Source organism: Peromyscus leucopus, chromosome 20, assembly GCF_004664715.2.
Source record: "Peromyscus leucopus breed LL Stock chromosome 20, UCI_PerLeu_2.1, whole genome shotgun sequence".
Classification (NCBI taxonomy): Eukaryota; Metazoa; Chordata; class Mammalia; order Rodentia; family Cricetidae; genus Peromyscus; species Peromyscus leucopus.
Window position 1 is genome coordinate 54781007 of NC_051080.1, and position 20567 is coordinate 54801573.

A 20567-nucleotide genomic window follows, 5' to 3' on the forward strand; every position below is an offset into this window, starting at 1 on the left:
AAAAGCAAGAGAATAATACAGACAAATATGTGGATCCAGAATACAAAAATGAACATATTTGTTATAAAACATAAACAAATTATTGAGAAAGTTCCAAGAAATTATAGTATATTAAAAGAACATTATATAGCTTATAGTCATTCAATCATAACTTAAATACATACATGAAATGGAAAATATTTAGGCTAATGGATTCAATTGTAATTTTTTTTATCAGTGTAAATGTACAAATAGCTTTTTTGTTCTTAATTTGAAAACTGACTAAAGAGTCATGTCAAAATTTGCTTTTTAAATTTGTTTAAATAATTTTTTCATACTTCCAAGTTAAATTTTTTATATAAACTAAAGCTATTCTGAGAAACAGTTTAACAATATTAACTTTAAATTTCTTGGGTTTTTCTGTAATATCTGGTTTTCAGGGATCAGTTTATTAAAATCAATTTTAAATGTTAATTAAGCCATTAAAATGTAAATGTAAATATTTTTTCTGAGCCAGTAACAGTCTAGTATTGTCACTTTAAGAGAAAAACATTAACTCAATGTGACTTTGAGCCCTTCTCTGGGGTGGCTTCCCAGAAGCTGTAAGGAAGGGTTGGGAATTACAGGGAGACTTACTTTTGTACAAATCATGCTCAATCTTACCACTTACAAACTTAATCTTGGGTAATTATTTAACATGTAATGCTCACGTTCTAATAAAAATATAGGAATATTATACTATTTGGCATTGTAATGATTAAATGGGGGTCTGATACATGAAGGAGTCTAGCATACCCTTACCATACTGATTCTATAATGTTGAATTATGCCCAATTATAAGTGTTTCTTTGCAAATATGTCCATATATTTATTTTTCTTTCATAAAAATAAACACTTATAATTATTGAATGATCAGTAGCTTGAGATTATTATTCTCTGGAGTTTCTATTTTAAATGGTAAAATGACAAGTAATATTGAAAAAAATTCTACTTATTTTTGTTCCTTGTTTAGTCAAAATATCCATTTTAAAAATTATACTAGCTCCAGGCCTTTTATGTTTAAATTAATGCTAATCTTTATCTCACAATAAGAATAACTAATTAATTGTGAGTTAATAGGTGCCTTAAAACTCGAATCTGTTATCTATTTAACACACTTTCTGGTAATTTTCATTTTTGTCTGTGAATTTAAAATATTGCTAAAGAATCAGCCATAATATACATCAAAATAGTAGGAGACTTCACTGTGTGTGTGCTTCAATAGAAATGGTCCAAGGGTGGTTTCTGAGTTCTGGACCATTTGATAATGGGCCAATTTATTTCTCTAAACATTTTTCTCATCCTCAAATTCCCATCTCATTGTTGTGCGTTAGTTATCAGAATAAAAGGAGTTTAGCCCTGTAGATCAGACACTTGCAGACTTAGAATAAACAGTGCAAGAAAGGGCTCATTAAGAAATCTATATGTTAATCTTTACCTCTTAAGAAATAAATGCATTATTTCATGTTTTGTGATTTTTAATCATCCTGTTTATCTATCTATATATCATTAATATATTTAATCTCATAATTAACTACATTTCAGTTTCATTTGCACTTTATTGTTATTATCTGAAAACAAGTTTAGAAGCATAGTTGTTTGATTGCAGCAGCAGAATAGTTGGGGTGCACCCGATTGCCAAGTTGAAAAGAAAATAGAAATAACTAATGTGAAATAAATGGAGAAATTCAACATATTATAAAAAAAATAGTGTGTAATCATGCAACTTCATGGACAGTGACTCCACAAACAAGCAAATGAAAGCAGCTGACCACGTACCCACACACCTTGGCAGAGGTGCACTCCACACTCGCCGGCCACCGCCAAGACAGATGATCTCGGAAGAACCTTCCAGTCGGTAACCCAGTGAGCACGAGAAGGTCAGAGTATCCCCGACCCCAAAGCTGAAGCCAACTCGGCTACCATATTGAGGAATTCCAGGGTCTTCACAAGGCTCAAGGTTATATTCTGTAAAGGGCAAACAAATCACCCAGGGAAAGTGAGCTGAGAGTGATCACTTTAAATGCATCTTTCTTGTCTTTAGGGTCTTGCTACATTATGTCTAATAACAGTGATATGCTATGGGGCCCATCATTTTCTCTTCTCCTGTTATATATAATAACTAACCCATCATTTTCTTTTGTTCTGTTATGTATAATAACTAAAAGAACACTTTCATGTGTGAAATATAATGAGGATGGGAAAATGTTACCTGAGTGATAAGCTGAAAATGTAGCTATCTATCTCATGGGTTTTTTTTTTTTTTTCAGCATTTGAAATCTTTTCCACTTCACAGAGTTTTGAATTATAGTAATGACATGAGAGATGTGTATTTTCAAACAAAAGTAACATTGTAATGAAATCATTATCAGCCAAAAAAAAAAAAATACAATTCACTTAACTGCTTTAATTAAAATGGGGATGGCTCTTGTGTTTCTAGTATTGGGCATTCAATTAAACCATGTTCTGAAAAACTTCTATCTTCAGATGGAAATGTTTACGTCAGAATGAAGTACCCCCACATTGGTAATGATTACATGATGGATTTATACAGGAACCATCCCCAGGCAAAGAATAAACAGTAAAAATGCATGACTAAAAAGTTTTCAAGGTAAAAGGATTGCTTAAAGGTTATAATTTATATACAAACTAAATAAGAAACAGTTTATCTAAAGATATTTCCAGAATACTTCTTTACTACTAATTAAGGTAAAAAATAAACAAGCAGAAATTTCTTTTCACCTTAATTTTTTTGTGTGAATGATTTGGGTGTATTTTAAATATCTATATTTAAATTGATTATACTCGCGATTATACTAGTATAATTAATAGCGATTATACATTATTGTAATTATTCTAGTAGCTAAGTATGCTCATCCAAATAAATAAATAATACTTTAAAAACAATATTGACACTTGTATATGTGCATAAACACATGAAACAACTTTATTGTAGAACAGAATTAGATGTGTATCATTGTATGTGTATTATATGTAATAATGTTCTCAAGTCAGCATATAATTTACTTAATAATTTGTTCCATTATAGAGAAATAGCTATTTATCCTATCATAATTATAAAATACATGTGGCAGGGATAATTTTTTATGCTCCTGGACCTAATAATAACTTTTCTTGGAACTGGTCTTAACTGCAACTGGGCTCTGGAATTAAGATCTCTGTAGGATATTCATACTGAAATTGAAAACAGCCCAATGACATAGGATTCCTGGCATCAGGAGAGAACCCTTACCCATTGAGGGCCTACTGCCTAGCATCGCGGCTTGGATAAACAGCTAAGATATCCTATTTTTTATTCCATCCATTCCATAACTGGTAACACTGCTTTGGGCCATTCAGGGACAGAAGCATTTCTCTCCTTCACATTTCTGCCACAACTGTAAATAAATTAATAGTTTCCATTGGAAATATATATTATGCTGTTTTCTTTTAATGAGAGTGTTTACAACCTCACTGAAACTTGAGGCTAGCAATTATACTAACAGTATTATTTGTCTTTAAATGATGCTGTGGTGTATGAAAGCCTACTCATATTTACTTTCTTACAGATTATATATTCCAAAATAATGGAAGTAAGTTTATTTTTTGACTTGGTCAGTCAGTATAACTTTATAAGACACATGAAACAACAAAAAGTAATATTGCATAGTTATAGTTATATATAGTATATATAGTATTTATATATAGGAATACTCAGTTTAAATTCAGTAGGTATTTAAGCTGGTTTTGGCTATCAAATACCACATGAGTTTAAGATAAAGAAAATTAAATGATTGTAACTTTAGTGACTTTTTAGAGAATTTATGTATTCATTATGTATTTATTTGCCTTTTTTGCAGTGAATGACTACAGACAATCATCGAGGAATTACAAACTTGCTGAGAGGTAATTTTGCTTCTGGTTTTCTACTTTAAAAGCTTTTCATCTTTTCTGCAATTTCTCTATTTTTGTTTGTCATGTTAGTAGTAGTCTTATAAGCTTAATTCTTTAAGGTTTACTAAAAAAGTTCTTGATTCTTTATTTTCTCACCAGAGAATGTGATGTTGAATCCTTCATATGATATTGAAAAATCTGAAATGAAGCGCAACTGAGCCCTGAAGTTTCCATAGAGACCAGCGTTGATTGTTGAAGGAAGTTCAGAACCAGTGAGGCGTGCCAGGGGTTGTGTAAAACTACCATTCTCTGTGATCAGTAAATAGTCATGATGGTCTTCTAAATGAAAAGTGTGGAAGCTGAACTGCACCCCTGTGGACGAGAAAATAGAAAAACCAGACTTACTGGGTGAAACATATTAGCAAATCAGAAAGAGTGCCATCAAGCTACAGCCTTCATAAGCTTGTGTTTTTTGTTTTTTTCTAAAATGAAGCCCACCGCCATCACATACTGCAAATGTACAGAATAATTATTTTCTTGTCTTGTGTATCCTTGAGCTTATTTATCAACAATATTCTGGGTCAAACCCTAGAAAGCCAGAAAAAATGTCTGAAAAACAATAACTTTTTTTTTTCATAGTTTCAAGGAAAATGCATATCCTTTGCAGCTTCTTGGTGACCATTTACATTTTCTTCTCCATTTCTGCCCAACCTCCTCAAACAACATGAAAATTGGTTCTTAAGGAACTAGCTTCCAACTTTCAAAAAAGCCCAAGTCTAGTTCAGAAAAGTTAAACGAAGTGGACACCATGAAGTTCTATTTGTTAATGAAGTATAGTAACTCTTTATTCTTCCAAACTTTCCTTGTAATATACTGAAATATGAACATTATTCATGAAACTTACTGGATTCTGACTAACTAAACACCCATTTACAAACAGTGCCCACACTAGTGGGTACATTTCTGACACTACTGCTCATTATATAAACTTTCGCTTAATTTTACCAAGGACAGTCAATCCCTGAACTTCTAACAGCACAGTCTAGTTTTCTATCTTGTATATATGCTCTTCTAGTTTCTATAAATGAATTATGGATTATTATTATTTGGGGTCTGACTAGTACTAATCCTTAGATATGTGTGGCTCATCTATATTATTACATAAAATTGTATGCTGTTATATTGATTGCATTCACTTACCTCCTCAGCTGTTGAGGGTCATTGAGGTGTTTTGGATTTTTATCATGAACTTGGTTGTGCCACTGAGAATATGCAAATATTACCTTTGATGGACACATGCATTTGTGTCTGAGCATAAATGTGTAAGAATAGAATGACTGGGCCCTGAGGTCAGACATTCAGTTTTAAGAATGGCTTTACAAAATGGCTGTTCTGATTTACATTTCCATAGGTAAGCATAGTAGCTCTACATCTTTACTTATACCTCTCAGTTTTATGTCTGCTGTTGAGGAAAGATAAGAACAAAGTGACAACGGGATAAAATTTTAGAAAAATGAGCATATATATGTTTATATTTAAATGGGTTCTGATATCTATCGTTTTTTCATGAAAAATGAAGGTTTCTTCTAAATATTGATGCCAATAGGGCCATTGTCAATCATTTTTGCTTTGCTGTTTTTCCTCTATTTTTTTTTTTACTCTTTCTAACAATACAATGGTTTTCCAATGGGGATAAGGAATACCTTAATAGTAATTAATTATTGTTCATTTTCTTATCCTACAGAGTAAATACAACTGCTTAGCGCTTCACCAACTTTTGACTAGGTATTGAATAAAAGGGTGTTGCTATTAATCAAATACTGAAATAAACATTAAAATCTGTTTTCACTACTGCTGAGAAAAAATACACAAGATCTTTAAAGTTCTGCCAAGAGTCAATTAATTAAAAATTTAAACGGAGAACCTAGAACTTCGTTCTAGAACAAAGATTTAAATGACTATAAATGACCATGTCCATTTGTAGAAAAAGAAACATAAAACAAAATTCCAAATATTCTTCAAAGTACTATAAAATATCTTAGTATGAGTCAATGTATCATCATGGAAGTAGAAGCAACAATTAGTCAGTGAATTATTAGAGACTTCTGAAGACAGTGACCTTCCAAGGAGAAGTGGGTCGAAGAACAGGCCTGGGTCAGGCATGAGGAAGAAGACAAGCAAATGCACAATTCTAAAAAGGGAGTGAGAAGAAGGCCCTGGGTTTAAGTTCACATGAGAATGATGATTTAAGATGCTCTGTTAAAGTAACTTATGTTAGATATACTCTTGTAAACACTTGACCTTAAAGTCAAAATTGTACTGATGTCTTGTTTTTTTTTAGTCATTTTTTACCAACAATAGCCTTTAAGTTGACTTATTTTTATTTTTATTTTCTAATTTGTGAACTTAAAGGTTTATACTTGCTTTAAGATTTTCTGATATATATTTTATTTTTTGCCAGCTCTCCATCCCCATAACACAACAAAGATATAGCTTAATTTCTCTTTGCTTATGTCTTTATTTGTTTTATTCGTTGATGCAGAGTGTGGTTATGTAGTTCAACTGGCACCTTGAAATCATGATCCCCTTGACTTAGCCTTTGGAGGGCTGAGTTTAAAGACAAGAGCTAACATGATAAACTAGAATTAACATCCTGACATTTTAAAATATGTTTAAGAAAATTTTTATATAGCCCTTAAACCAGAAGCAGTATAGGCTGAATGATACTACAATTAATTGACTATGAGCCTATGGCACAGTCTTATATGCTCTAACACTGTAACTGAATGTTGAGTAATGAAGAGATATTATGGGCAATGCATTTGGAAATTCTTTAAATCTTCAAATCCTACCCAAGATTCTTATAAATCTCTAGAATAATGATGTTTACACTCAAGTATGAGAATATTCTGAGTATATAATGCAAACACAAATGAAATGGGATTAATTTTAAAACTATATCCTAGAAACCTTAAGTCAAAAAATATGGTGAAATGAAGGAGTAAATATGTAAGTCTGTTATGAAAGTAGAAAAAAATCTGTTGAAAGTATAATTACACAATTTTAGCTTTTGGGGATAACTGTAACCTAAAGTCACACTAATCTAAAAAGATGAGCTTTATGATTAAAAACTCAAGTACTCAATAGTATTAAAAGAATTAATGAGAATGAGTATAGGCTTCACTAAGGGAAACTCCCCAAAGCATATGTGTTTAGTGTGGAAAACTGAATCTTTTTAGAGGTAGGGATTCTCATAGTTGGATCAACTTCAGAGAAAGAGACTTAGAATGATAGTTAGTTTGGTGTTTTATATATTATTTTTGGTTTTTGTGAAGGTGTTCTAACATCAGAGATCCAAGCATGCATAATAATTTAAGAAGTGATTAAGGTTTTCCAAAGGGATAGCTTCTCTTTAAGAGGAACTGGTCATAAAAAGACACCCCGCTATGTTTCTAGACACCATTAGGAAGAAATCAGTGTAGCGTGTGAAAGAAGGCTGTCCTCTTCTCCCAACTTAAAGTCTTTCATGTCACTTTGTCTTATCATTGGAACAGTGCTTCAAGCAAACTTCACTAGCTCTTAAAAGAAAGGCAGCTAAACCTGCATCCCTGCCATGTAAATACTGATTTAATTAACACATACAACCTGTGATGATGTGAAACCTTAAGTGTTAATTAAACCTCTGTTTACATAGCAAGCAATGGGTAGCCCTCCATTTCCTTGTATAATACCAGGGAGCTTATCTTAAACTCCATTTAATCCACTGCACAGTGAAATAACAGGATGAATTCCTTAATTTCCAACACAAAGTTCTGTATCTGAGAATACAACACAAACCAGTTTTATAATGTTAAGAACCTCATTGCTTCTGCTTTGAAAACTTCCTGTTTTCTCATTTTAACAGTTTTTCTTAGTAGCATTTAAGTCACTACAAGAAACCTAAGTAGAAAAGCCAGCATATAATAATGGTGTAGGATTTTATTAAAAGCAAATTTATTTTATAAAAACATAAATTTACGTTTATGAGAATAATCGTTTACTTAAAAAAAAATCTTGACAGTATTTTCTCACCGCTAATTTTTACTTTTATTAGTTCTTTCAATAACAATAATAAAATATATAATAACGATGTGTCCACAGTTGTAAATGAAAAATTACTCAGCAGAATTTAAAGACCAGTCTATGCTTCCAGGTAAATAATATTGGCTCATTATTACTGTAATATTGTGGGATGATAACCTTTTCAGTGCTGCTACTTGGATGAATTATCTTGCTAATTTTCTAATCTCATTCCAATTGCATCAATTAACTACTGCAGTCCTGCATCACCTTTCACTTGTATGCTTATTTTTAAAATTAGCATCTCCTATGCACACAAAACAAATTTAAAGTTCATCTTAATGATGTCAGACGTACCTGATGTTCCATTCTTTATATTTGGTGCATAGATTTTATGGAATGATTATAAATGTATATGGAGATATCATTATAATTATACTTTATAAACAGTATATATAAATATGGATTAAGCTCTATGCGATGCGATGCTGATGTCTTTCAGGTTTTGTTGATGAGAAAAGTCCATATACCATTAATTTTCTATACCATAAGAAAAGTCAGGTAACACTAGCAAAATTTAAATTTAAAAATGATCATGCTGTAATACTCTAGAAACACTTATATAAGCCTATGCTGCATTTTTTCATATTGAATTTTTCATACTTATCTAGTTTTGGACTTAAAAAATGGCTCAAAAATATAGACCCAATGAAAACTCAAATGATAATCCAATATTCTTGAATTAAACAACTTACCTTTTCCATGGGTTACATCAACTGTCCATGTACAATTCAGAGAGTTTGGATAAAATTCTGGGTAACCAGGTGATAAGATTGTCCCACTAGGTCCTCTCACATCTCCTCCACATAATGCTGAAAATACAAAGAGAACATTCCAGTCAATCACCATTGGAGAGGCAGAGGCTGAACAAATCCCTTATCTCCTCTCTTGAAACAGGATGAGTCCCATTATGTTTGTCTAATCAACTTCCTCATTATGAGGAGTGTGGAAAGACCTCGTTCGAATACAGCAAAATCCTCTCATCCATTGCGGCACCAGGGAAGAAAAACGTATTAATAGTCTCTGAGAGTTATGACTGGCCCCAAGAGAATGTAGCTCAGGATTGCACATTTGAATTTGAAGTATATCCTTACTGTCTTCTAATTATAAACAACATTTTCATAAATTGATGGTCAATTAAACATGAGTAATTAATTGTTTAGCAGTTTCTCTTATTAAACACTAAGAAATGAGTCAATTGTGTAAAATTGTTTTCGATAGATTCCTGAAGGGATATGTGTCACACATCATGGAATTCCTTTTAAAGCAGTGAAGTAAGTTGAGAAGGCTTTAAAATAATCTTTGCATCTATATTTCTCTGAGAAATGAATATCATAAACAAAGAGGGATTCTTGCAGAGACACAGAAGTCACAGCTATCTTGGTGATAAAGTTTGTAAGAAATATCTCAGAAAAATCAAGCAAATAAATGTTTATGGTCTGCGATTGATCAAATTAACTAAATCAATATTCATGTAATTTGGGGGAAATATTTTTATCTTCTACCATGTAAAATTCATGAATGCCTAGAGTATACATTAAAATCAACAATTAGGTAATTTTATCAATGTTAAAAATTAAAGGAAAATAATAATAGATATAGGTCAGGATTCACATCCTGATCTACATGGAAAGGACAGCTCCCTTGGATATAAACAGGGCAGTCACAACCATAAACACAGCTTGCTCCATCTCTGCTTTGTTTCCAGGCCAGTTTCCACAAGATAGCAGAAAATTCAGTGAGCTTTGTCCCTGTATACTTCCATGATGATTGTTTTATATCCAAGTGTCAGTGACGACACTGGGAAGATGCAAGGAAGCAACTTCACCTAACTGGAAATGCTGAGCCAGCAACCCCTAGGAATGTTTAAACATCAAGGTTTGGACTTATATGGTTATTGAATTTTTAAATACATCTACATTTTTTCTTTCATACACACACACACACACACACACACACCACACACACACACACACACACACACACACACACAACCACACATATATATGTATACAGAGTGAGTTCCAAGAAAGGCACAAAGCTACACAGAGAAACCCTGTCTCGGGGGAAAAAAAGTGAACTTCTGAAAACAAAGCATATACTTCCAAACATAGATTTTTTTTTTTTTAATCAGGTCATTATAAAATCATGCATGAATTGCGAGGTTAAAATCACGCTTCGGGTATGTTCAGTCTTACCTTGCTAATCATTATTACTGAATTTCTCACTTTCCTCTTAATGTTTTAGAAATCTAAACTGTGGTCCTGTTGTTCACTCTACTATGTACACCATGCCAACTCTGTCTTTTTGATAATGCCATTACTAAGGTGAACTATATTTATTTTCTTTCTCTATTTTTCTTATTGTCTTTCTTCTCTCTCTCTCTCTCTCTCTCTCTCTCTCTCTCTGTGTGTGTGGGTGTGTTGTGTACATATTTATGTCTGTGTGTATGCATATATGCATTCAGGTGAGTTTGTATGTGTGTGATGTATGTGGAGGCCTAGAGTTGAAGTCCTGTGTCTTTCCTCACTATTTTCTGGTCCCAGAACTTTTCAGTTCTGCTACTCCAGTTAGGCAGCTTTCTTAGGAATCATCTGTGTCTGTCTCCCAAGTGGCAGAATTACAGGCAGTGCCAATATTGCCCCAGGATTTTACCTGGTTTCTGGGTATCTGAACTCTGAAAAGGACTTTATACATCAAACTACCTTCTGAGACCCCAAAACTTTGAATTATTTTCTTAGATTATGTTACATCTGTCCATGTATTCTTCCATTCAGAAAAACACAAAACATAATCAACAAAGCATTTTATGATTTTATTTCATAAAATGTAGTCAACAAAAATAATCCATTGGATTAAAACTTATTTCTTTTTTTTTGAAAGAATGTGGAATTTGAACAAAACTTTTCAATTAACAACACAACAAAACTCTGAAGAATGATATAAAGGTTTTAGAAATACAGAAAGTGGATCAGAATGTTGTTAATTTGTAGTACTCCTTCCCATATGATGTATTTTCAAAGGCGTCACTTGAAAAGAGACTATGATGACACCTGCCTGTAGGTCAAATACTGTATATTAAGACTTGGGGATTCCTTGGGATCTCTATTTTGAAGCCACTCAGAACAACATATCACGACTTCTAATATACAAAACAAAAAACATCCACAACTTCATCATTCACTTTCTTTGATAGTCACTTAATTCTATCATCTTTAAATCAATCTCTTTTTTTTTGTATTTTAATGTGTTAGTATTGTTTTTGATGTCTTTTAATTGATCTATGTCTTTTAAATTCTCATCTTCAGATAATGTTGCCTCTTCTTTGCTCTCTTGGTGAATATTTATTTCTCTTAGCAATTATATAGCTTTATTGGGGCCAGCAAACCTTGTATTTTATACAGCTATAATTTTTATCTGCCCTAGGATATAATGACCTGACAGAGACAAGTCAAATAATCAGAAGTGCTTTCTTACTAGTCTGGCTATGGATCAGTACAATAGTTTTCTCCAACTCTTCATATTGAAACACTGAAGAGCTCTTAAGCTTTTATCATTTTGAAGATGTAAGTATATATGCTGTCTTTCTTGGCATGTCCTCTGTGCTAACAGCTTTCCCCTTGGAAAAAGCCTCTTTCAATAGATTACTCAAATACACAAAGAACACTCTCAGTGAAAGACGAAATTTGATTTCTTGCTTATTATCAGCTATGACAAGCACCCCACCATGCCTTTTTAGACATGATGAGCTGAACCACAATTTCTGTTTTTATTTTTTAACATCAGTGAGTGCATGATTTTTGTCACTCTTACTAATATCAATGGTATCCCTACCAAGTGCAGGGAAGATGTGCTGATGATTCTTTTGAACCTTCTTATAAAGACAAATTGGCATAAGTCAGTTCCTAAAATATGATAGCACTGAAATGACTTAAATATTTAATCATGAAATGACAAATGCAATATTCCCACATGAAAAGGACCAAGTAGAGGTGATTGGAAATCATGTTGTAAATAGGAGGTACAGCCTAAACCGAATAATACATAGATGAACAGACTGTGACTTGTGACAGGACACACGTGACTTTACTTCTGAATCTTAGGGGAAGTGTGTTTTTCACACTGCACTTTTATATGTTTGTACCTGAATCCCTTTTGAATTCATTGAAAAAAAGTAAGCAACAATGGTTACTTTCACACAATTTGCTGTAACAAGGAACTTTCCATTACAGAGCAGTCTGTATACATTTGCACAAAACTATATACCTCATTATAATTCATTTTAATATAATGGACATCCATGAACAAGAAGCATCCCCTCAGTCCTTTCACATTGGCATTTTCAATGAAGTTCTGTTCCAGATCACAATAAATTTAAAATGGGAATAAGTGTGGAGGTTCCTCAAAAAAGCTAGAAATAGATGTACCACATAATCCAGCTTTATCATTATTAGGAATATACCCATGAATTTCTGCATCCTACTACAGAGGTACTTGCTCATCCGTGTTCACTGATGCTCTATTCACAATAGCCAGGAAATGGAAAGAGCCTAGGAATCCTCCAATTGATGAATAGGCAATTAAAATGTTGTACATTGTGTAATGTAGTATTCATTACTCAGCTGGTAAGAAAATGAAATTCTAAAATTTTCAAGTAAATAGACAACTGGAAATAATCATTGTGAGTGAGGTAACTCAGACACAAAAATATTAAATTCATTTATTTTTCTCTCACATGTGGATATCAGCTTTTGGGCATTGGATGTGTATATTTCATTTAGAATACCCACAGGGAGAGGCTTTGAAGAGAGTTAAGATAGTACACACTTGTATAGGGTTAAAAGGGAATAATGAAACAGGAAGAGTTTAAATGAGACGGAGGATGTGAGGACAGGAGAGGAGAAGAAATATAGGAAGGTGATTAGCATTGAACTTTATAAAGACCTCCTTTAAAAGTCAAATAAAAACATATATGTAGTGGGTAGCCATTCCAGTTTTGGTCTGGAAGTTCCAACCCCCATTGAGGCTGTGGTAACTGTCACACCTACAAGGCGGGGCCAAGAGAGGGCCCTGAAGACTCGAGATCCAGATGTGCTGCCCTCTCGCTCTCTGTTTTTTGGACACTGGACCCTGGATGGTGGAGATTGACCGAGCAGAGTTCTCCAGAGAACACCGCTGAACTGTGACACACCTTCCCCAGACCCTGTGACCTACCTATCCCTTCATTTGTGAGTTATGCCACTAATAAACCTCCCTTTTAACTATGTGGAGTGGTCTTAATAATTTCACCAATACATATACATATGAAAGAGCGTAAATGGGTTTACTATATAATGAAGCAACAATGCCTTCACTAGACACCACTGTCTAATAAAATATAAATGTTAGGAATGGGTTAGCAAGCAAAATCAAAGAGACCCCATATATTATAGGCTATCAACGTTTGCTCTTAGTCACCCTCTATAATTTGATAGGAAAATACTTTTTCTGAAATCAGGGAACATGGAGAAATCAAGCTGTTATTCGCCTAGAAGTCTCATCCCTACTGGTTAGCTTTCATATCACCAGACGGTGTTATGTATACTACCAGAGGGGGAAAATTAATCATCCATCTTATCCAGTTGACAATTCTGAAAGCTATGATAAAGATCTAACCTGACGCCGGGGTGGTGGTGGTGCACGCCTTTAATCCCAGCACTCGGGAGGCAGAGGCAGGCAGATCTCTGTGAGTTCGAGGCCAGCCTGGTCTACAAAGTGAGTTCCAGGAAAGGTACAAAGCTACACAAAGAAACCCTGTCTCAAAAAAAAAAAAAAAAATCTAACCTGACGAGGTATGCTTACTAGTGCTATAGTGGCATGATTGTCTAGGGAATAAACAACAACTTTCTGACTGGAGGCAAGGACAATTTCAAAGTTGACATATCTGGCATAGGAATTAGGGCCAAGGAGCTGTTTATAGACAAGTCATAGTCGTTAAGGAAGGTTGTACTACTATTACTTTGCTAAAATGATGTGGTATTTGACATAGATTAGCATGGCCCTCAAGTATCATCTATGAATCTTTTTGTTCCGATTTTATTTACTTAATTATTTTTCTCATATATTACATTCTGACCATAATTTCCCCTCACTCCTGTCCTCCCAGTCCCTCCCCTTCCCCTTTTCTCCCCTGCATCCGCCTTTTCTCCACAAAATCGCCGGCCTCCCAGGGCTATCAACCAAAAATAGCATAACAAGTTACATTAAGACTATTATAGTGCAACACCTCATACTAATACTGGAGGGGACAACCTAGTGGGAGAAGAAGGGTCCCAAAATCAGACATAAGAGTCAGAGATAGCCACCACTCCCACTGTCAGGAGTCACACAAGAACTCCAAGAGACACAGCCATGACATATATGTAGAGGACCTATGACAGACCCATACAGGCTCCCTGATTGTCAGTTCAGTCTCTGAGAATCTCTATTATCCCTGGTTAATTGATTCTATGGGCCATGTTCTCAAGGTGTTCTTGACCCCTTTGGTTCCTGTAATCATTCCTCCCACTCTTCTGTGGGGTTCCCTGAGCTCTGCCTCATGTTTGGCTGCATCTGCTCCTATCATTTGCTAGATGAAGACTGTCTGATGATGATTAGGCTAGGCTCCAGTCTGTGAGTGAACTATAGCAGAATACCATTAGGAATTATTTTTGCAGTAGTTGGTAGTTGTCACTTGACCCCAACTGGTCAATGTGCAGAGAATAAGTGACTGTGGAGTTCTCAGTTATAAGTGGGGCGTTTATATAACATCCTCCTTCTAAGGTGTAGGGATAATCGTAGAAGAAGCATTGGGAAGTTATTAAGATCCCAGATTTGTAGAAAACTGTATTTTCTAGAAACAGTATGGCAGTAACATATGAACTCAAAGCAACTGTGTATCATACATAAGAAACATATAAGCTCAAGCTAAACCAAAATCCAAGCATGTGGGGAGAAGATAGTCATGAAGTTTAACCCCTAGATGAGAGCTATTTTTAATTAATAGCTACCAAGAAAGGAAGAGTCTGTTTTCTTTAAGGGTATGATCCCTGGTAGGACTAACATCCTCCAGTGGATAGCCATACACCTTAGTGAGTGCAAAGAAGACTTGATGGATTTTTTTTTTTTAAAAAAATTGGGTTATAAATTTGGGTCAGTTTTGAATGGGAGGGTGGATCTGGAACAAGATATGGATTGGGGTTGAATCTGATCAAAATACAGCATATGAGATTCTCAAAGAATTAACAAATACATTTTTAAAACCAAACCTTTAGACATGGGGTAAATATTACTATCAATGTTCTTTCTGATCTGTTAAGTAGATTTGATAAAAGTTGCCAAAATTCAAGATACTTTAGCTCCGTGTTTACAAAGACCATATCAGTTTCTTTGGGTTTATGAGCAGGTGTATTTTGTAAAATGAATGAACTCTTACCATCACAGGTTGGGAGTGGATGACTCCACCAGTGGTTTTTCTCACAAAGAAGGGGCTCTTCGTGGCTTAGTCGGTATCCTGGATCACAACTAAATGAAACAGTTGACCCAATGGAAAAATCATGGCCATATCGACGGCCATGGACAGGGATGCCAGGGTCCAGGCAAGAGTATGTGTTCACTGTAACACCTGAGAAACAAAGGCAGGAAAACAAACAATTAGACTGATTGGATTCAGATTTGCTAAAGTGATTTCCATTTCATCAAACAACTGCAGTAGATGAATTTTATAAATAAATGAATGTTCTTGTACAATTTAGCGATTGTGTTTAGTATGCTTTACCTGTAAGGATAAAATTTATGTCATTTAATTTGGAAGAATGTGACAGGAATGTATAATTGTCTTTTAAAATATATATTATAGTACATTTTCTATATATTATAAACACAATAGTTAACAATATTAATGTTTCCTGAAGGTATTATATCACACCTAAAGTTCTAAAAACAAAATGAAATTTTTGATTACCATTTAAAAAAGAGAGAAGCAGTGGAATTCTGCAATATATGATAGTTATAGACATCATTGTTTAAAACAAAATAATTCAACTGCCAGATGTTTACTTGCAGGTATTTTCCATAGTCTGTCATCTTTAATGGTGCATTCTTTGAAAAGACTCTTCCTCACAATTCACAATCTCTAGATGAGACCTTTATTTAATGAAATATGTCTATATTCTCATTGGAAAAAAAAAAAAAACCTCAATGTTCTTTGAAAATTTCCCATATGCTACCTAAGAACTTCATTTATTCACATCAATCTTCCAACAACAGCTGACCTTTGTGTTTGATAATTTTATGTCAACTTGACACAACCTTAAGTCATTTGAGAGGAGGGAACTTTAATGACAAAATTCCTTCATAAGATCAGGCTGTAAGCAAGCCTGTTTCTTCTCAGCAATAAACCCTAAATAAGACACCTCTTTTTCCTGTGTCTATTCTGCATACAATTTTGGTTGTATATGTTCTTAGAACATGTCATTTTATTACAGTCATGCTCCAAAGGGAATAGGACCAAATTCAAGATTAAGGTCAACAAATGAGATTCAACTATCTTACTATCATAAAAGTTCATTATCTTCCAATGGTGAAACTTCACTCCGACTGGTCAATCTTCTCACTAGTTCTATGCCGTTGCTCCCAGGAAAACCTCTATTTGTTACTTTCATTAATACCATCTTCTTAGGTTTTAGCCAAGTAGCTTAGATCCTCTCTCTAAGTTTTAACCCTTCTGTTGAATGCCAGATCATAATTAATTTCCCTTTCCCTAAACTCTAAAATAGCATCAAATACTAAACTCTTAAAAATATTGTGGATATTGGGGTTCCAAATGTGATATACAACATGAATTGTGGTAGAATTAAAGTAACCAAGTGATTTTTTTTTGTTTCATATTGAACTTTCTCTCATTTGTCCATTTATACAATACAACTGGTGATGTAAATGGATTCCTTTCCTTTTCTGCCTCCCCTGTGCTCTATGGACCCCTGACACATTGAAAAGGGTAAATAAATAATTCATAATGTTGTTGAACATTTTATTTGAGATCTGTTTCAAAGCTATAGAAATGCTACATTAATGAGACAATGGCTAGGCAGTAGGCAGAGCTAATAGAATTATTCGTTAATATTACAAAGTATTTGCTAAATAATATTAAAAAAAGATTTCTAAATATTACCCCATAATTCTGGCAGAATATTTCTGCTCTACTGGAGAACACACCGTACTAGGGACCCCAGTAAGTGTGTAGTGGACCCCAACGCTCACTATCATTGCATGAAGCCTGCCTAGTAGCATCCAACAGAAGTTACTGGAAGGAAAACTTCAAACCAAAAAGGTTAAATATACCCACAAAAACATAGTCAATAAATAGTCTCACACCAACAAAATCCAAAGGAGAGAAATACACACACACACACACACACACACACACACACACACACACACACACACACAAAACACCACCAACAACAAAATAACAAGAACTAACAATCATTGGTCATTAGTATCTTTCAATATCACTGGACTTAATTCCCCATTAAAAAGACACAGGCTAATGGACATGAAAACAAGAGCCTTCCTTCTGCTGCATACAAGATACACATCTCAACATCAAAGATAAAATTACCTCAGCGTAAAGGGTTGGAAAAAGATTTTACAAGCAAATAGACATAAGAAGCAAGCTGGTATAGCCTTTCTAATATCTTTCAAAATAGGCTTCTGACCAAAATTAATCAAAGGAATTGGGGAAGGACACTTTATACTCATCAAATGAAAAACCACTGAGATGATGTCTCAATTACTAACATCTATGCTCTAAACGCTAGAACATCAAAATTTGTAAAAGAAACATTACTAAAGTTTAAATCATACATTGAACTCTACATATTAATAATGACAGACTTCAACACCCCAGTCTGACCAATGGACATTTTGTCCAGACAGAAACTAAACAGAGAAATAATGGAACTAACAGATATTATGACTCACAGGGATCTAAGAGATACCTACAAAACTTTTCACCCAAACACAAAATCATATATTTTCTTCTCAGCACCTTACAAAATGGTTTCTAAAAGTTAACTACATACTTGGTTACAAAGCAAGGTTAAAGAGATACAAACAAGAAAATTGAAATAATCCTCTGTAATTTATCAGACTACCATGGATTGAAGCTGCATTTAAACAACAGAAAACATACAAAGTCATGGAAACTAAGCAACTCCATACAGAATGACCACGGGGTCAAGGCAGAAATAAATAAAATTTAAAGACATCCTAGAATTCAATGAAATAAATGCACAACACATCCAAACTTACAGGGACACAATGAAAACAGATCTAAGAGGAAAATCCATAGCACTAAATTCTTTCATAAAGAAACTGGAGAGATCGTATATTAGCAAGTTAACAGCACACCTGAAATCTAAGAAGCACACACACCTAGGAGGAGTAGATGACAGGAAATAGTCAAACTGAGCACTGAAATAAATAAAATAGAAACCAAGAGAACAATACAAAGATTCAATGAAACAAAGATTGGTTCATTGAAAAAATCAACAAGATAGACAAACCATTATCCAAAAAAATGAAAAGGCAGAGAGAGAATATCCAATAAATAAAATCAGAAACAAAAGAGGGGCATGCTGTGAAATAATCCTTCTGTACATTGTGAAAATGTATAACTCTCATTGGTTAATATAAAGCTGACAGGCCAAAAGCCAGACACAAAGTATAGGTGGGACAGTCAGAAATAGAGGACTCTGGGAAGAAGACAAGGTCAGAGAAATCACCAGCCAGACGCAGAGGAGGCAGGAGATGAAGATGCCATGCTACTAAAGGTACTGCTATATGACAGAGCATAAATAAGGAATATGTGTTAACTTAAAATGTAAGAACTAGTTATTAATAAGCCTGAGGTATTGGCTGAACATTTATAATTAATATAAGCCTCAGTGTGTTTATTGGGAGTGACTGTGGGACTGGAAAAATCTGCCTACAGGGACATAACAGACACCAAGGAAATCTAAAGAATCATTAGGCCCTATTTAAGAAACCTCTATTCCACAAAATTTGAAAATCTAAAAGAAATGGACAAATTTCTTGATAGATTCCACTTACCCAATATAAATTAGAATAATATAAATAATTTAAATATATTTATCACTCCTAAGGTGATAGAAGCAGTCATTAAAAAATATGCCTACCCCTCAAAACAAACAAAAAACCAAAAACTAGGGTCAGATACTTTTAGCAGATTTCTACCAGACTTCAATAATAACTCTTCCACAAAATAGACACAGAAGGAACATTGCAAAATTCATTCTATGAGGCCTCAGTCACTGTGTTACCCAAACCACACAAAGACTCATTCAACAAAGAAAGAGAATCAGAGACCAACTTCTCTCATGAACATCAATGCAAAAAGTACTCAGCAAAATACAAACTGAATAAAAAAGCACATCAAAAAGATCATCCATCATGATCAAGTAGTCTTTATCCCTGAGATGCAGGGATGGTTCAACAAATGATAATCTGTCAGTTTAATCCACCATATAAACAAAGAAAACAACAACAGCAAAAACACCTGATCATCTCATTAGATGATGAAAAGACCTTTGACAAATCCAAAACTCTTTCAGGATAAAAGTCCTGAAGAGATTAGGGATAAAAGGGACAAACTTCAGTATCATAAAGGGAGTTTACAGAAAGCCTATAGTCAACATCTAATTAAATGGAGAGAAACTCAAAACAATTCCGCTAAAATCAGGAGCAAAACAAGGATGTCCATTCTTTCCATATCTATTCAATAAAGTACTTGAAGTTCTAGCTAGAGCAATAATACAACTAGAGGAATACAAATTGTAAAGAAAGAAGTCAAAGTATCACTATTTGCAGATGATATGATAGTATACATAAGCAGTCCCAAAAATTCTACCAGGGAATTCCTACAGCTGGTAAACACCTTCAGTTAAGTGGCTAGATACAAAATTAATTCATGAAAGTCAGTAGTCCTCCTATATACAAACCACAAAAGAAACAAAGGAAACAACACCTTTTACAATAGCCACAAATAATATAAATTATCTTGGTGTAACTCTAGCCAAGCTAGTAAAAGAACTGTATGACAAGATCTTCAAGTCTTTGAGGCAAGAAATTGGAGACAATATCAGAAAATAGAGAGATTTCTCATGCTCATGGATCAGTACTACCAATTTAGAAAAAAAAAAATGGCCATCTTACCAAAAGCAATCTCCAGATTCAATGCAATCCACATCAAAATTCCAAAACAATTCTTTACAGAACTTGGAAGAACAATACTCAACTTCATACAAAAAAATTTTTAAAAAAGCCTAGGTAGCTAAAATAATCCTAAATAATAAAAGAACTTCTAGAGGTATCACCATCCCTGATTTCAAGCTCTACTACAGAGCTATAGTAATAAAAACAACATGATATTGATATAAAAACAGACATGTTTAGCAATGGCATCAAATTGAAGACCCAGTTGTAGATCCACACCT

At 33.9% G+C, this 20567-nt stretch overlaps 1 protein-coding gene across 6 annotated transcripts in view; it reads right to left on the reverse strand.

Annotated features, from left to right (window-relative positions):
- The window catches only part of Csmd3 (CUB and Sushi multiple domains 3), a 1154880-nt gene that overhangs the window by 367150 nt on the left and 767163 nt on the right, over positions 1-20567 (reverse strand). For all 6 annotated transcript variants that reach the window (XM_028867965.2, XM_028867960.2, XM_028867959.2 and 3 more), the window contains 4 exons: positions 15485-15673; positions 8727-8843; positions 4069-4284; positions 1798-1986 (listed from right to left, as the gene is read on the reverse strand). In XM_028867965.2, the coding sequence (XP_028723798.1) occupies positions 1798-1986; positions 4069-4284; positions 8727-8843; positions 15485-15673 (711 nt within the window). The remainder of the gene's footprint in view (positions 1-1797; positions 1987-4068; positions 4285-8726; positions 8844-15484; positions 15674-20567) is intronic.